Source organism: Ostrea edulis, chromosome 2 (genome assembly GCF_947568905.1).
Source record: "Ostrea edulis chromosome 2, xbOstEdul1.1, whole genome shotgun sequence".
Taxonomy (NCBI): Eukaryota; Metazoa; Mollusca; class Bivalvia; order Ostreida; family Ostreidae; genus Ostrea; species Ostrea edulis.
This window is the reverse complement of record NC_079165.1, coordinates 23,293,422-23,308,495: the sequence shown is the minus strand read 5'-3', so window position 1 is coordinate 23,308,495 and position 15,074 is coordinate 23,293,422. Positions and strand designations below refer to the sequence as shown.

The following is a 15,074-nucleotide window of genomic DNA, read 5'->3' as shown; positions in this document are numbered from 1 at the left end:
CCTGTATTTATTGTCTTTCGCAAATTAGAAAAATATATGCTCAGTCAATTCCAATACAAGTTATGGAATAATACATGGAAAATTAATGTTTATCTTACATATTATCATGTCAAGGACACAGTAACGAAGGTTACATGTGAGAAAAATCTCGAAAAATATACCATACTTTGACCTACTGTAAAAAAAAAATATGTCATACTTAACTTGAAACAATTTGAGGTGAGTGTTCAACAGATATTTACCATTAATAAACGCATGTTACCATTATATATTTTGAATGGTCGATAAACTATGATTTTGAAACCCTCAATTGCACGCTTTTATTGACTTTGGGTGATAAACAAGAAAATCTCAGATCTACCTACCTTTCGAAGCGGCGTGTTGTTCTCTTTCAACTCATAACCGGACACACTTCAAACGAATTTTCTTGCATAACCGATATATTATGATTTAGGACATGGGTAGCCGTGCTGTGGGTTCCACTCTAGTGCTTGTCTTGTGACGTTGTCAGTTGGTTTGCGGAGCGTATGTCCTATCCAGCCCCATTTTCTTTTCTTGATGTCCTGACCTATCGGATTTTGGAGAATTAGAGATTTAGGCAAACATGGACCCCTGGAGATACTGGGACCACATCACCAGGTACCTAGGGAGTAAGCATCTTCTGTCGATCGGTCACATCCGCCGTTAACCGTTGCACCACCAATCATCTTCCAAAAGATGATTCCTATTGCGTAAAATGTATGGGTTCTGGGAACCAGTTTTAGTGTGTTGGTTTATTAACTCCCATTTTGTATCCAAGGTAAAATTGAACGTTCTGAATCTACATGAAACCACCTATCACATTCAGGAGTTCAGGCATGAAGAAAGTGTGACAGACGGACGGACCAGGGTAATTTAATAATATACCCGAACTTTATTTAGAAGGTGTGGGCATGATTATCAATGATAACAACATAAGGCAGATATTCTGCTACTCAAATTGTTTGATCTTGGGTGATTTTAATTTGCATATAAATGAAGAAATCGCTGTAATTTCAGATTTTAAGGATTCACTTTTCGAAATGGGTTTAGAGCAGCATGTCAACTTTAGTACGCATATCGGTGGAAACACCCTTGACTTGGTCATCACGGAAGTAATCAGCGATGTAGAAATACGATCTTGTCAACCAGGTATATTTATTTCAGATCATTGTGTAGTCAAAATCATTACAAACGTTAAAAAGGAAAGCATCAAAGTAAAACTGTTTCTCGAAGAATTTATAAAGATATCGACAAGTCAGCGTTTGGGCAGGATTTAAATGAAATCTCGATCGAATGTGAAGATGTGAATGGATTTGTAGAGCATTTTGAAATGACAATCGGTTCAATCTTAGATAAGCACGCTCCTATAAAGGAAAAAAAAACAAAGATCATCCGAGAACCCAAACCGTGGTTCACCGAAAATATACTCCCATCTGAAATGCGCTTCTCGCAATTAAAACAGAGAGGGTCTGGAGAAAATACAAACAACCTAATCAGTACGAAGCGATGAAAACAGTGCGGAACACATACAATTATGAACTTTATCGTGAGAAAAATAAAACCCTTAGTGAAAAAGTCTTAAACTGCAAAGGAGATTCGAAACAACTGTACCAATTAGTTGCTGAACTTACTGGTACTAAGTCCGACAACCCTATGCCCAATGAAAATTGCGCTAGCGTGCTCGCGGAGAAATTTGCAGATTATTTCATAAACAAAATTGACAAAATTAGGCAGTCATTACAATATTTAAGTAATTTTGAACCTCTTACTAAAGATGTGCCACCACTTGATTCTTTTCGGGAACTATCGGATGACGAAATAAAGAAACTGATAGGTGAACTACATACGAAATCATGCGAGTCGGACATTTTACCAACCAGTGTTCTAAAATGGCATTAACAGGAATTGTTACCACCTATAACTAAACTTGTGAATTTATCAATGAGGCAGGGTGTTTCCCCGTCAAAATGGAAACAAGCTATCGTTAGGCCTTGTTAAAGAAGGTGGGCCTTGAACTGGAATACGAGAACTATACACCAGTTAGTAATTTGCCGTTTCTGTCAAAACTTATTGAAAAAGCCGCGTTCTACAGACTAAACCAGCATGTTAACGACCATGAACTACTTTTTAAAAAACCAGTCTGCATATCGCCGTTTTCATTCTTGCGAATCCGCTCTGTTGAGACTCGTGAATGACTTGTTAGATGCAATGGAGACACGAGAAGTTACGGCTCTCATAGCGATCGATCTCAGCGCCGCGTTTGACACAGTAGATCATCAAATACTTATTGGTGTGCTCAAAAAACAATACGGTGTTAGTGACTCGGCTTTGACTTGGGTCGACTCATACGTACGGCCGCGTAGTTGCCGAGTGTGCATTAATTCTACGTCATCATCACTGCGTCATTTACAGCGTGGTGTTCCACAGGGGAGCTGCTTAGGTCCATGGTTGTACTTTACGTATGCGAGTACATTGTTAGACGTTAATCCTCCGACAATTTCAGTCTATGGATTTGTGGATGATCATACTGCAAATAAACGGTTTAACCCTACCTCCATTCACAATGAAACCAAAGCCATCCGCGAACTTGAAAAATGTGCTGAAATCATTAACGATTGGATGAATACAAATAAACTGAAAATGAACACATCAAAGACCGAATTCATTTTATTTGACAGCAGGAGGCAACTGGATAAATGTAGCACAAAAGTTATTTTGATGTTGATGAAATTGAACCAGAACGTTATATAAGATACTTAGGTGCATATTTGGATGAAACTCTCAATTTTAAGGAACATATAAAAAGGAAATGCCGAACAGCTATGATCAATTATCTTAGGATTAAAAGTATTCGCAAATATTTGACAAAGGAAGCTACAGAAATTTTTGGTTTTATCTTGAGTAATTTCTCATTTGGACTATTGTAATGTGATTTTATACGGCATAACACAGACTGAAATATGTAAAATGCAAAGAATGCAAAACATGGGTGCGAAACTGGTATTAAATCGTAAGAAATTTGACAGCTCTAGGGATGCTCTCATTGACCTACATTGGTTACCTATCGATTCTAGGATATCATTTAAATTATTGACCTTCATGTATTATAATTGTCATGTGGGCGAAGCGCCATTGTATTTAACATAACTTTTAACGAAACAGGTACCAAATAAAAAATTGCACTCCGTTCAATCTTCTGAGAGTTGCTACATTGTTCCTGTTAACAGGCGTAAAACGTTCAGTGATAGAAGTTTCGGAACCATTGGTCCGAGACTGGAACAGTTTACCGGCAGAAATAAGACAGTCCAAATTTTTACATCCTTTTAAAGCCAAATTGAAGACACATTTGTTTAGACAGTTTTAATGTACATGTTTTAGTTTAGTATATGTAGAGTGTGTTTGCATGTATATGATGTATTGTTTATTCTTTTAAAGTTTTTTTTATATTATACATGTACAACGCCATTGAATACTTCCGTGTAAAATTAGGCGTTAAATCAAACAGTTTCAGTATATACCTCATCCTCACAAGTCAAGGTTTTTTGATTACGTACTCTCCACACAAAAGAGTGCGTAATCACAAAACCTTGACTTGTGAGGATGTTACATATGTACCTTAATTCCTGAGCATTTCCATCGGGTTCGGGAGTCTATGTCTAAAGCGAAAGTAGAAACCCAAGTTGTTCTTAAAAAAAGTTAATTGTTCAATATTCGTTGAAATAAAGATTACCCCGAGTAATAAGATGTACATATTCTTGAAGCCCTGAAACGTCACAACTTGAAAGGTGACCTTGGTCAGGGACTAAGAATAGGGCACTATTGACTGACAGTAAAGTCCGATTGCTGATGAAGGGACTCGTGTTCGTGAAACCAAAATCCTGTAGTGATGGAATGGATTGGAAAATGTGATATGTTCGTGGTCACCTGTTTACTCTGGTGTACGGCTGTCGGGTAATAACATAAAACTTCCTTTCTGTACATACTAAACGAAATGAAAGCAATTCAAATTATTATATTCTTGTAATCGGGTTAGAATAGGCCCTCAGTTCCCCTTTGCTTGTCGTAAGAGGCGACTAAATGGGGCGGTCTTTCGGATGAGACCGCAAAAACCGAAGTCCCGTGTCACAGTAGGTGTGGCACGATAAAGATCCCTCCCTGCTCAATGGCCATAAACGCCGAGCATAGGCCTAAATTTTGCAGACCTTCACCGGCAGTGGTGACGTCTCCATATGAGTGAAATATTCTCGAGAGGGACGTAAAACAACATTCAATCAATATATTCTTGTACGTACATGTATTGATAAAATTTCAGCTCCAAGCTCAGTCAAGCACGATACAAAAGACAGATTGAAATATACAAAATGTAACCTGCGAAATTTAGAAACGTTTCAAGTGTAGAATATGGAGATAATTCCGTCAGGGTTGGTAATTTCTCAAATTCATCTTTAGGATTTACACCATAATCGATTAATTCGGTCTTTATATACTTTTTAATCTTATAAATTTATTGATAATGGTACCCCCTAAACAAAATTTGTTCGACTCTGGCCATTCCAGTTTCTAACCCTCTGTTACTTGTCAGCTTATCATAATAATGCAGTACAATTATCTGAAGATTCACTTGATGTTGAAAATGCCGCATCATGTTACATTGATATTTGAAAGTTATCTCAAAACATTGAAAACAATGCTTAAATTCCCAAGATATAGAACTATTTTCTATGTGGTTTTAGACACTTGATATAATTTCTTTAAATGCCAAGATATGTCAGACTGGTTTTACTACATAAAGGGACATGTACATGTATTAATAAAGGTACATGTACATGTATTAATCAATTATTGAAAATGTAAGTTAAAGTGATAGTGGGTACTATTTCTAATGTACATTTTAATTGTTTTATTTCCTTGAAATCTTAACATTATTTTGGTGTATATTTCATACCATACAATTACAGTAATTGGCTAAGGTCTAAGATTTATCTAGAAAAATACATAAAATGTAATACAATCGTTTCGTATTCAATTTTATGCAAAGTAAATATGAGTATATTGTACATATGTTCTATTCTTATATGTTATTTCTTGAGAAAATACATTTATTAATGAACATGCTATTTTCAGTACCTTTGGATATTATATTGGAAGGAAAGCTTGACATTTTGAGTATTTGTTTTAGATAAATTTTGTTTATGAAAAATACTGAGCAATGCTGCTTTGAATATGGATTGTATTCTTCAATTGCCCAGACCTGTATTACAAATATTACACAATATTTCCTTAAATCTTATTCTTCTGATACATACAGCTGTCCTCTCTGTTTTACTTTGGGTATATCACAATATGCAATTAAAAACAACTTGATAAACATTTAGTTACAGTGAATTATGAATTTTTGAAGATTCGTCTTGTAAACACCAATCAATCATTCTTTGCTCTCTTGATATTGTTTTATCGTACTTTTATTAAATGAACATTTTAAGTGATTAGTACTAGTCCAAGAATCTGTGTTGATTTCTGTTTTATAGTCTTTGAATGCTAATGTATTCTGAAAGGTAATAAGATTATTCCAATTATTATTATTATTTTTTACATGAAATACATTCTTGTCCTATGAGACAGTCTGTCTAAATCTGCTCTACAAAGAGCATTAATAGTTTGATTAATTGGAAGTTTAGTTGATTGACAGTTGTTTTTCTATTCACGAAATGGAGTAAAACACTCTTGTGATATTGATATTAGTATGTTGCAGAGCACAGAAAACTGGACAAGAACATAAGAAGAAGAAATCAAACCACTTTGACTTGGAAAGAACCTTAACTGCTCAATTGTTCAAGTTTTCGTTTAAAAAAAAAAGCATCGATACGAAACTAAATGGCACATATTATTCTGATTACTATATATGTACTCTCTTTTCATATTCAAAATTAGGCGCAGTCGGAGCTGACTCACTATTTTGTGTATTAATTAGCATAATGGATGAATAAGTAGTTTTCTATTTTTACGCAATAATAAATTAACGCTTTTGCTTAACCGACGCTTGTGCCATGACCGCGTCAAACCTAAGACAATAAAATAGGTAGTGATTGCTCCTTCGCCAAACGCTCGGCATTTAGAAGTGAGAATCACAGGTCTTTCGGATATGACCTTCAAACGGAGGTCTCGTGTCGCAGCTGGCGTTGACATGATAAAGAACCCTCATTGCTACGTCTAAATTTGTGGTACTTCACCTACAGCTGGTGACGTCTCGATATGAGAGAAAACTTATCGACGGGATTAAAAAACAACCAATCAGTCAATCACTTGAACGGAAAATTTAGTTATGGTTTATTTTATTAAATACATACTTAGACGGTAAGTAGTGCAGTATAATAGAGTTGATTAAATAGTCAACTAACTTATTTGAAGCGAACAACAGTGTCATCTAAGTGCACATTAATTGCTAGAACCGGCCGAAGCTGAAAGTAAATTTTTAGATTAGCACTTCACCTACTGCTGGTGACGTCTCAACACGAGTGAAACATTAAAACAACCAACCAATCAACCATCCCACCACGACCAATCAGATCCAAGTATTCTACAAACCAACCAATCAACCATCCCACCACGACCAATCAGATCCAAGTATTCTACAAACCAACCAATCAACCATCCCACCATGACCAATCAGATCCAAGTATTCTACAAACCAACCAATCAACCATCCCACCACGACCAATCAGATCCAAGTATTCTACAAACCAACCAATCAACCATCCCACCACGACCAATCAGATCCAAGTATTCTACAAACCAACCAATCAACCATCCCACCACAACCAATCAGATCCAAGTATTCTACAAACCAACCAATCAACCATCCCACCACGACCAATCAGATCCAAGTATTCTACAAAAGATTGTAATATTGTGGAAATATATATAAAATTACTCTATGCAGCACCGGAAGTTGACAAAGCTGAGAAACCTTCAATTAGATTTGTTAAAAATATCAAAGAGAACGGTCCAAATCTTATCTTTCGGTAAATATATATATGACAGAATCCTTGCTTTTTCTTTCAGTTCTTTCGTAAGCTGTTACAAAGATTTGCCCCCCGTCTGGAAGGAAGGCCAGTGCCCGTTGAGAGAGACAGACAATTGTAACCCGAGCAAGGGAAGAATGAGTATTAACATTGAAAATATGATAAAACAACTACAAACAGATGTGTCCAGCCTTAAACGAGACTCGGAATCAAGACGGAAAATCAATAATCTAATACATACTATTTCACAATTAAGAATTTCAGTGAATAAAGAAAAGGAAAATGGTGAGAGATTAAATAAACGTGTTGCAAATCTGCAAAATTCGATTAATGAAGTAGAAGGGAGGACGACACAGGAAACCAGTGAAATACGTGCGAAATTGGACTTGATTGGAGGAGATGTAACATTACTACATTCAAGACACTCGGAGTTGATAGTCAAGATGAAAGAAGACTCAGGTAACTGTTAATGATAATCAGACTAGAGATCTCTAACATCTAAATAAGGAGACAAAAAAAAATGAATTTGGATATTGAGTTCAAGTTGTCAATTCCCTTTTTAGATCACACGTTGCGGAGAGACGAACAGTTGAATAAAGATGTACAAGATGCCCATAGTACTATTGCTCGTATGCAGACGACAATTGACGAGCAAAAAGAAAGTATAGAAACTTTGAATCGGGAAACCTTGGAGACCCGACAGAATCTGTCTCACGTTTCGAACATGTTGTCTGAGGTTACAAAGCTAGTCAAATATTGCGAGCAGAAAATACCGGATCTGGACAGTAAACTCTCCTTAAATAACCTCACCATACAGGAAATAGTCGCCTGTAAGTTTGATGGCTACCTCTATTAGTAATACTGTAAATGTGACGGATCACTATATATTGTAATACTGTATATAGCTCTAATTTCTCTCCTGAGGGACCTCTGTGGCCTAGTGGTTAGAGCATTGTTGAGTGTGGCGGAAAGCATCAAAACAATCAATCAATTTCTCTCCTGTAAATTTGACGGATCACTATACATTGTAATACTGTATACAGCTCTTATTTCTCTCCTGTAAATCTGGCGGGTTATTCTAAGTAATACTTTATGCGGGTTTTATTTTTGCCCTGTAAAGACAGATTACTCTATATGATGCTGTATTTATAGTTTTGATTCTCGCATGATTATTGTCCTGGTTGAAATCTTTTTTTTTTATTATTATTATTAAAAATGACTGTTATATTTATATTTTGCGGTTTTTACTTACGGTGAAAATAGCAAACAAACAAAATCAGCGAAAATATCGCTGTATTTAGTACGTTTTTATACTTTGTTAAATGATAGAAAATACCAGGGGTGATGTTATGATTGCTATTTTTAGATGGCAAACTTGTCTTCATTTTTCTACTGGTCATCGGTTTGTGCGTGGTTGTTTACAGACGAAGGATACGGCTTCCTCACACAGAGACGGAAACGCCAATCCCAACAGACAATAGCGAACACCGAAAGTCAGAACAAAGGAAACACACCCGGGAAAACCTCGATGTGATCTATAATGTTAGTATTTTCCCATTCTCTCACCAGAGGGCGCGTTACGCAAGCTTCACATACACCTCTGTCAACGCTTGGAATCACGTGACAATATAATCACATGATATAAACAATCATTCTCGGTTTCCTTCCCCTTTAAAAGTTCAGGCAACAGGTGATACATCAATCTCTTTTCATAGCCAACTGACACTTTAATAAGTGCATATTTACCATTTAGCTGTTTGTCTCTTATTTTACACGTTTTATCGTATTTTACAGCCTTTCCTACTTATGATTCCATGTTTACATTTAAATCTCCAGCACGTGTATATCCTACATTCATACGCATATTACGAAGTAGTTCCAAATTTATGATCAGAAAACGGCGATTTTAAACAATTTACAGTAAGTATCAATTTGATTGCACCAAAACCATATCATAATATGACTATATATTTAGTCCAAAATATAAATGTTGGATCAAAGAAACTTTTACAAGATTTCTGTAAAAAGCTGTTGACAGAGGTGTAGTACGAGGAGCGCACGGAACTCTGGGAAGACAATGGTATTTTCCCTGTTTGAAAAGTTTTTATTACACAATCTAGCACCCATTTTAGCTATTTACATGTACATGAAATTGACTGGATATTTCGGTGTATCCTCAGCTTTTCCATCACCAACTTTCCAAATTATGTATCAATGTTCCATTATCAACTGCATGTGGTGTTTACATGTATGTCTCTCAACTGGCTCGATACACGAGAGCATGTTCTGCGAATGATCAATTTTTAAAATCGGACAGACTACTGTGAAATGAGCTAATGTTACAAGGGTTTCCAAGACTCAGCATTTAGTAAATTCTAAGGTCGTTTTAATGATCTTATTTGCAGATACAACCTGTCATTACGACGAATATTGTCTGATGCCTTTCACACTAATTGTTAAGGCATTCTCTACATACTGATTTTTACTACGGATTATTCCTTTTACCTGATCAAGATGGTGAACTCGCGGCTGGTGTGACTGGGAATGCTTACTTCTCTTAGATACTTGATCCCATTTCTGGTGTTTCTAGAATTGCCTTACTCTCAATTTTGTATTCTTATAGGATTTTTAAAAATTTAATACTGTTCGTTACCTTCACTTTTCATACAATTTTTGTCTATTTTTTCCATTTACAGAACTAAGCTTTATTACATTGATGTTTTTCAATCATTCATGAAATTTTCTGTGTAAAAATGCTTTATAGATTTTTTTTTCATAATGGCGCGTCCATTGTTGAAAGTAGGAAATGATATTATGTTAATACCGGATGAGTCTCCATATGAGTGAAAAATTCTCGAGTGAGACGTTAAGCAAGATACAATCAATCAATCAATCAATAACGGATGAGAGGAGGTCATATTCACAGAATCTATTCAATTTTTTCCCTACAATTTCCGAAAAATTCCATAGCGACGACCTTGCCTTAATCATCAGTGATACCTTAACCATCGGTGATATTTTCCCAAAAGTCTAAAATAAAATTTGGGTATCCTATGCCCTTAACCGTCAGTAATACCTAAACCGACAGTATACCTCAAACAACAGTATACCTCAACCGACAGTAATACCTTTACCGTCAGTAATACATTTACCGTCGGTAATACCTTTGAGTTAACCGTCAATACCACCTTAACTTTCAAAAATACCTTAACCACCAGTGATACCTCAACCGTCAATAGTACCCTAACTGTCACCCATACGTTAGCCATTTTTATCTGTTATTGTCGATGACATGTTGAGTGTAATATACCTCTGAATCACTCGTTTGAGTTGAAATACATTTTATATTGTTTAGCAAGCTCCTGCACAGATGACTCGTTTTACTAGGAGAACGTTGGAGAACAGCGTAGGTGTCATGAGTTTTGATAAACACAAAAGCGACTTCCACAAAGATCTGATTGAAGGTTTATTGTCTGCTGCCAGTTTGTCAATCAAAGTAAGATACACATTCAGTAAGAAGCTTATTAAGATTTTATCGTCTGCTATCAGTTTGTCAATCAAAGTAAGATACACATTCAGTAAGAAGCTTATTAAGTTTTTATCGTCTGCTGCCAGTTTGTCAATCAGAATAAGATACACATTCAGTAAGAAGCTTATTAAGTTTTTATCGTCTCCTGCCAGTTTGTCAATCAGAATAAGATACACATTCAGTAAGAAGCTTATTAAGTTTTTATCGTCTGCTACCAGTTTGTCAATCAGAATAAGATACACATTCAGTAAGAAGCTTATTAAGTTTTTATCGTCTGCTGCCAGTTTGTCAATCAGAATAAGATACACATTCAGTAAGAAGCTTATGAAGATTTTATCGTCTGCTACAAGTTTGTCAATCAGAATAAGATACACATTCAGTAAGAAGCTTATTAAGTTTTTATCGTCTGCTACCAGTTTGTCAATCAGAATAAGATACACATTCAGTAAGAAGCTTATTAAGTTTTTATCGTCTTCTACCAGTTTGTCAATCAGAATAAGATACACATTCAGTAAGAAGCTTATTAAGTTTTTATCGTCTTCTACCAGTTTGTCAATCAGAATAAGATACACATTCAGTAAGAAGCTTATTAAGTTTTTATCGTCTGCTACCAGTTTGTCAATCAGAATAAGATACACATTCAGTAAGAAGCTTATTAAGTTTTTATCGTCTTCTACCAGTTTGTCAATCAGAATAAGATACACATTCAGTAAGAAGCTTATTAAGATTTTATCGTCTGCTGACAGTTCGAGCTTTCAGGGTTTTAACATCCATCCTCAGGTGAATACAAATTGAATATGATATGGATATTCAATTTATATTCACCTGAGCATGGCTGTTCAAGGGGCATTTTTCAAATTTTCAAATTTTACTGTTCCATTTTTATTATCTACAATGATTAAATAAAGTATTTCTAATCGTTAACCAAAATATGAATATCAATTGTTGAGTTACGAATGAGATACAGCATTCATAATTCCTAGTTACATGTATGTAAACAAGGCTCGTGCCACGTTTTTGTTTACATATAGAATGCTCAATAGAAAATATCATGTTTAAAACAAAATAAGATGTGTCAAACATTAGAAACTGTTTATGAAAAATCTGCTTTAAACGAAACTTTTAATAGTATATTTAACCTTAAAAAAAAACAAAACCACACGGCACGAGCCTTGTTTACATATCAAAGAATTGTGAGCTCTGTATCTCCCATGTACCTCGACAACTGACATTCAAATTTTTGCTGACTATTAGTAATACGTTATTGAAGCATTCTAAACATTAAAAATGGGAAAATAAAATTTGACAATTTTCATCTCAAACTGTGTCCATGTCTCAAACTGTCCATGTCCCTTTAAAATCTAGAAAGCGCTAGTGTTTGAATATCATTTAATAATTTTTATGTATCATATATAGAAAGTCACGGGGTTACAGTTAGGCTTAGTGTTGTGTGGTCCACATTTCTACTCAGATGAATTTCTAGTAAGACAATTTTCATACAAAAAGATAATGTAAATTTTTTTTATCAAATCCCGCCACAGTAAAGTTTGTAGGTTTCATCTTCAAAATATGTGAAATTAAAAGATAACGTAGACTGACAAACTCTGTTACAGAACGTTGTATCAGATATATAGAACTAACACTATTTTTTAAGGTTCGGCGTACCATTGTGACGCGTGAGGATGAAATCCAAACAATCCCTCCATCCAAGGTGGTCTTTGTTTTCGTGGAAGCCAACAGCCGTCATATCATACTAGAAGACCCAACCCAGGAAATCGGCTGGTTCCGGAAACAAACTGTTGAATCCGTTCTCGAAATGGGGTGTAAGTACTTGTACGAAGATGAACATTAACGTGGCACAGACAATCTAAAGCAATGGCTGAGCAGTTTACAAAATCTTAGCTGTTTCCTGTACCAAAGTGGAAAAATTAAAAGGGTTTTTTTTTTTTTGGCGCGCGAATATACTTTAAATATTTTCCATGGCTTGATAGATGGTGATGAATATTTTGCAGGTGACGTATTTGTGTTGTACGTCAGAGATGAAGAGGTAGAGAATGATTCTTTGTACCACAGCAGACTGAGGTCCGTAGATCGTCATCAGATTCTGTCGACACTAAAGGGAAGGAACCGAGTACTCAGTCTCAATCTTTCTTTTTCTGATTATCAGAAAAAGTTCCTCTTCTCAGAACTCCAGAGTGCTTTCAGATAAAGATTTATTCAGCACAAAAAAATTGACCACATATCAGTTTTGGCGTGCATGTGACTTTGTTACCGGTTGTCTCTGAAACGTGCAGGAAAATGTTTCAGTTTATATTATATAATTAGCTTTTTCTCTTTTGATAACTATTACAAAACACGAACTCATCATTGCTGGATGAACAATAAAATTGAAATGAAGTAGCCTACTAGTTGATGTTTTCGTCTTAGCAGTCTGTCAGATCTGTCAATGTGGACAATGTATGCTTCGTACACATGCGGAATTTTAAGTGTATGGTGCACGTGTACATGTATCACTGGTGGGAAACATTTGTCTGCTCAGTTACCAATATGATGAAGGGTGTTAAGTGGTTTTTAAACACATGCCAAAAAGGGAGTAAGTGTTTTATGAAAATATGTCAAAGTGGGAGATCAATCTTTTGTGAACAGATGAGATTACATGTAAATGTTTTGTGAACATGTACCAAAGTAGGGCAATACAATAGTAAGTGAACACTTAGCATTAAGTATTTATGAACATATGTCAAAGTGAGGCTGATTAGTGTTAAATATTGTGTGAACACCAGAGGTGTGATTTTTCCTCTTTTCAGAGGAAATCCTCTGATTTGCTCAATTTTCGAAAAAAATGAAACACTCTGGATTTGATCTAAAGTGACAGAAAATGATATTTTTCCAGGTAGGGTGAGGTGTTTTCCTCCCTTTTTGACCAGTTTTCCTCTGATTTCTGAGGAATACGCCAGTTTTGAGATACGAACTCTTCTGTATAGGAGGTGCATTTAGTGGGACTTTGAATGCCTAAGTGGGACAGAGTGGATATACAGCCAACGAGGAAGAGGATGAAATGTATTAAAAGCGGTTTCTCTTTAGATATGTAAATGTGGAAAATACTAAATACTATCGAAAGAAATGTTTTACCGAAGTGGAAACATACAAACAATGTCATATTTGCAAGAAATATCTTGGATATGGTACTTATGACCAACGAAATAACGTGATAGGATAAGAATTCCGTGTATTTAATTACTCCCTAAATACTTATCACTTACTTAGTTTGTGTATCAGTCGAATTCAGGTTATCAAACAGCGTATGAGAAACTTACTGAGTACATTCACTTACGCTGTGATGGATATCTGTCCCACTCCCGCGTGTAAACAAATTCTTTCGCGCCTTACTATGTACGAGAGTTCTCCAAAGGGAAATAACTCGTACGTATCTCGAAACCGGCGTATTCAGTCACATCCCTGTAACACGTTAAAGTGGGTCATTACGTGTTCAGTGAACACATGAACACGGAGGATTCAATGTGAACACAAGTCATCGCGGGAAATTCTGTGTTTGTGAACACGGTGTCAATATGGAGAATTAAGTGTTTTGTGAGCATGCGTCAACGCGGGGGATCGAGTGTTTTGTAAACGTTTGTGCGTGACATGTTTTTGCTGCAGACACTGTCATGTGTTTTGTAAACGTTTGTGCGTGGCATGTTTTTTGCTGCAGACACTGTCATGTGTTTTGTAAACGTTTGTGCGTGACATGTGTTTGCTGCAGGCACTATGTCATGTGCAGTTTATGTTAGAAAACTATATTGTGTGTATACTTAGTAACCAGGCTGTGTCCATTTAAGGAATCGAAACCTCCAAACACCTTATCTACCTCATCGACTTGAGAGAGTTCTCCTTATAGAATTAGTCTGTTGTTAACTTTTTACATAATTATTAAAGAATTATTTCTACATTTCCACATAACAGTGGTCCAGTTTCAAACAAGAAATCTCAATTGTTTTAATGTTGCTCTCAAGATGGAAATAATTCATTAGTAAGAATATAATTAATTTCTGACTGTAAGATATAATTCATTAGTACTAACAGTAGAATATAATTCATTAGTACTTACAGTAGGATATAATTCATTAGTACTGACAGTAGGATATAATTCATTAGTACTGACAGTAGGATGCAAGGTGAAGATAACGAACAGTGATCAATCTCATAACTCCTACAAGCAATACAAAATAGATAGTTGGGCAAACACGGACCCCTGGACACACCAGAGGTGGGATCAGGTGCCTAGGAGGAGTAAGCATCCCCTGTTGACCGGTCACACCCGCCGTGAGCCCCATATCCTGATCAGGTAAACGGAGTTATCCGCAGTCAAAATCAGTGTGCCAAGAACGGCTTAACAATCGGTATGAAACACGTCAGACAGCATTTGACCCAATGCGAGGTTGTATTGACGAACTAGATCGTTATAACGACCATAGAATTTGCGAAATGCTGACTTCAATCGA

At 35.8% G+C, this 15,074-nt stretch overlaps 1 protein-coding gene across 1 annotated transcript; it reads left to right on the top strand.

Moving 5' to 3' along the window:
- Positions 1-3,656: 3,656 nt before the first annotated feature.
- LOC125681045 (uncharacterized) lies at positions 3,657-12,972 on the top strand. Its single transcript, XM_048920939.2, has 7 exons — positions 3,657-3,972; positions 7,084-7,502; positions 7,607-7,873; positions 8,410-8,585; positions 10,399-10,539; positions 12,227-12,395; positions 12,585-12,972. The coding sequence occupies exons 1-7, from the start codon at positions 3,908-3,910 to the stop codon at positions 12,779-12,781; spliced, it is 1,434 nt and encodes a 477-aa protein (XP_048776896.1). The 5' UTR covers positions 3,657-3,907; the 3' UTR covers positions 12,782-12,972.
- The last annotated feature ends 2,102 nt before the right edge of the window (positions 12,973-15,074 follow it).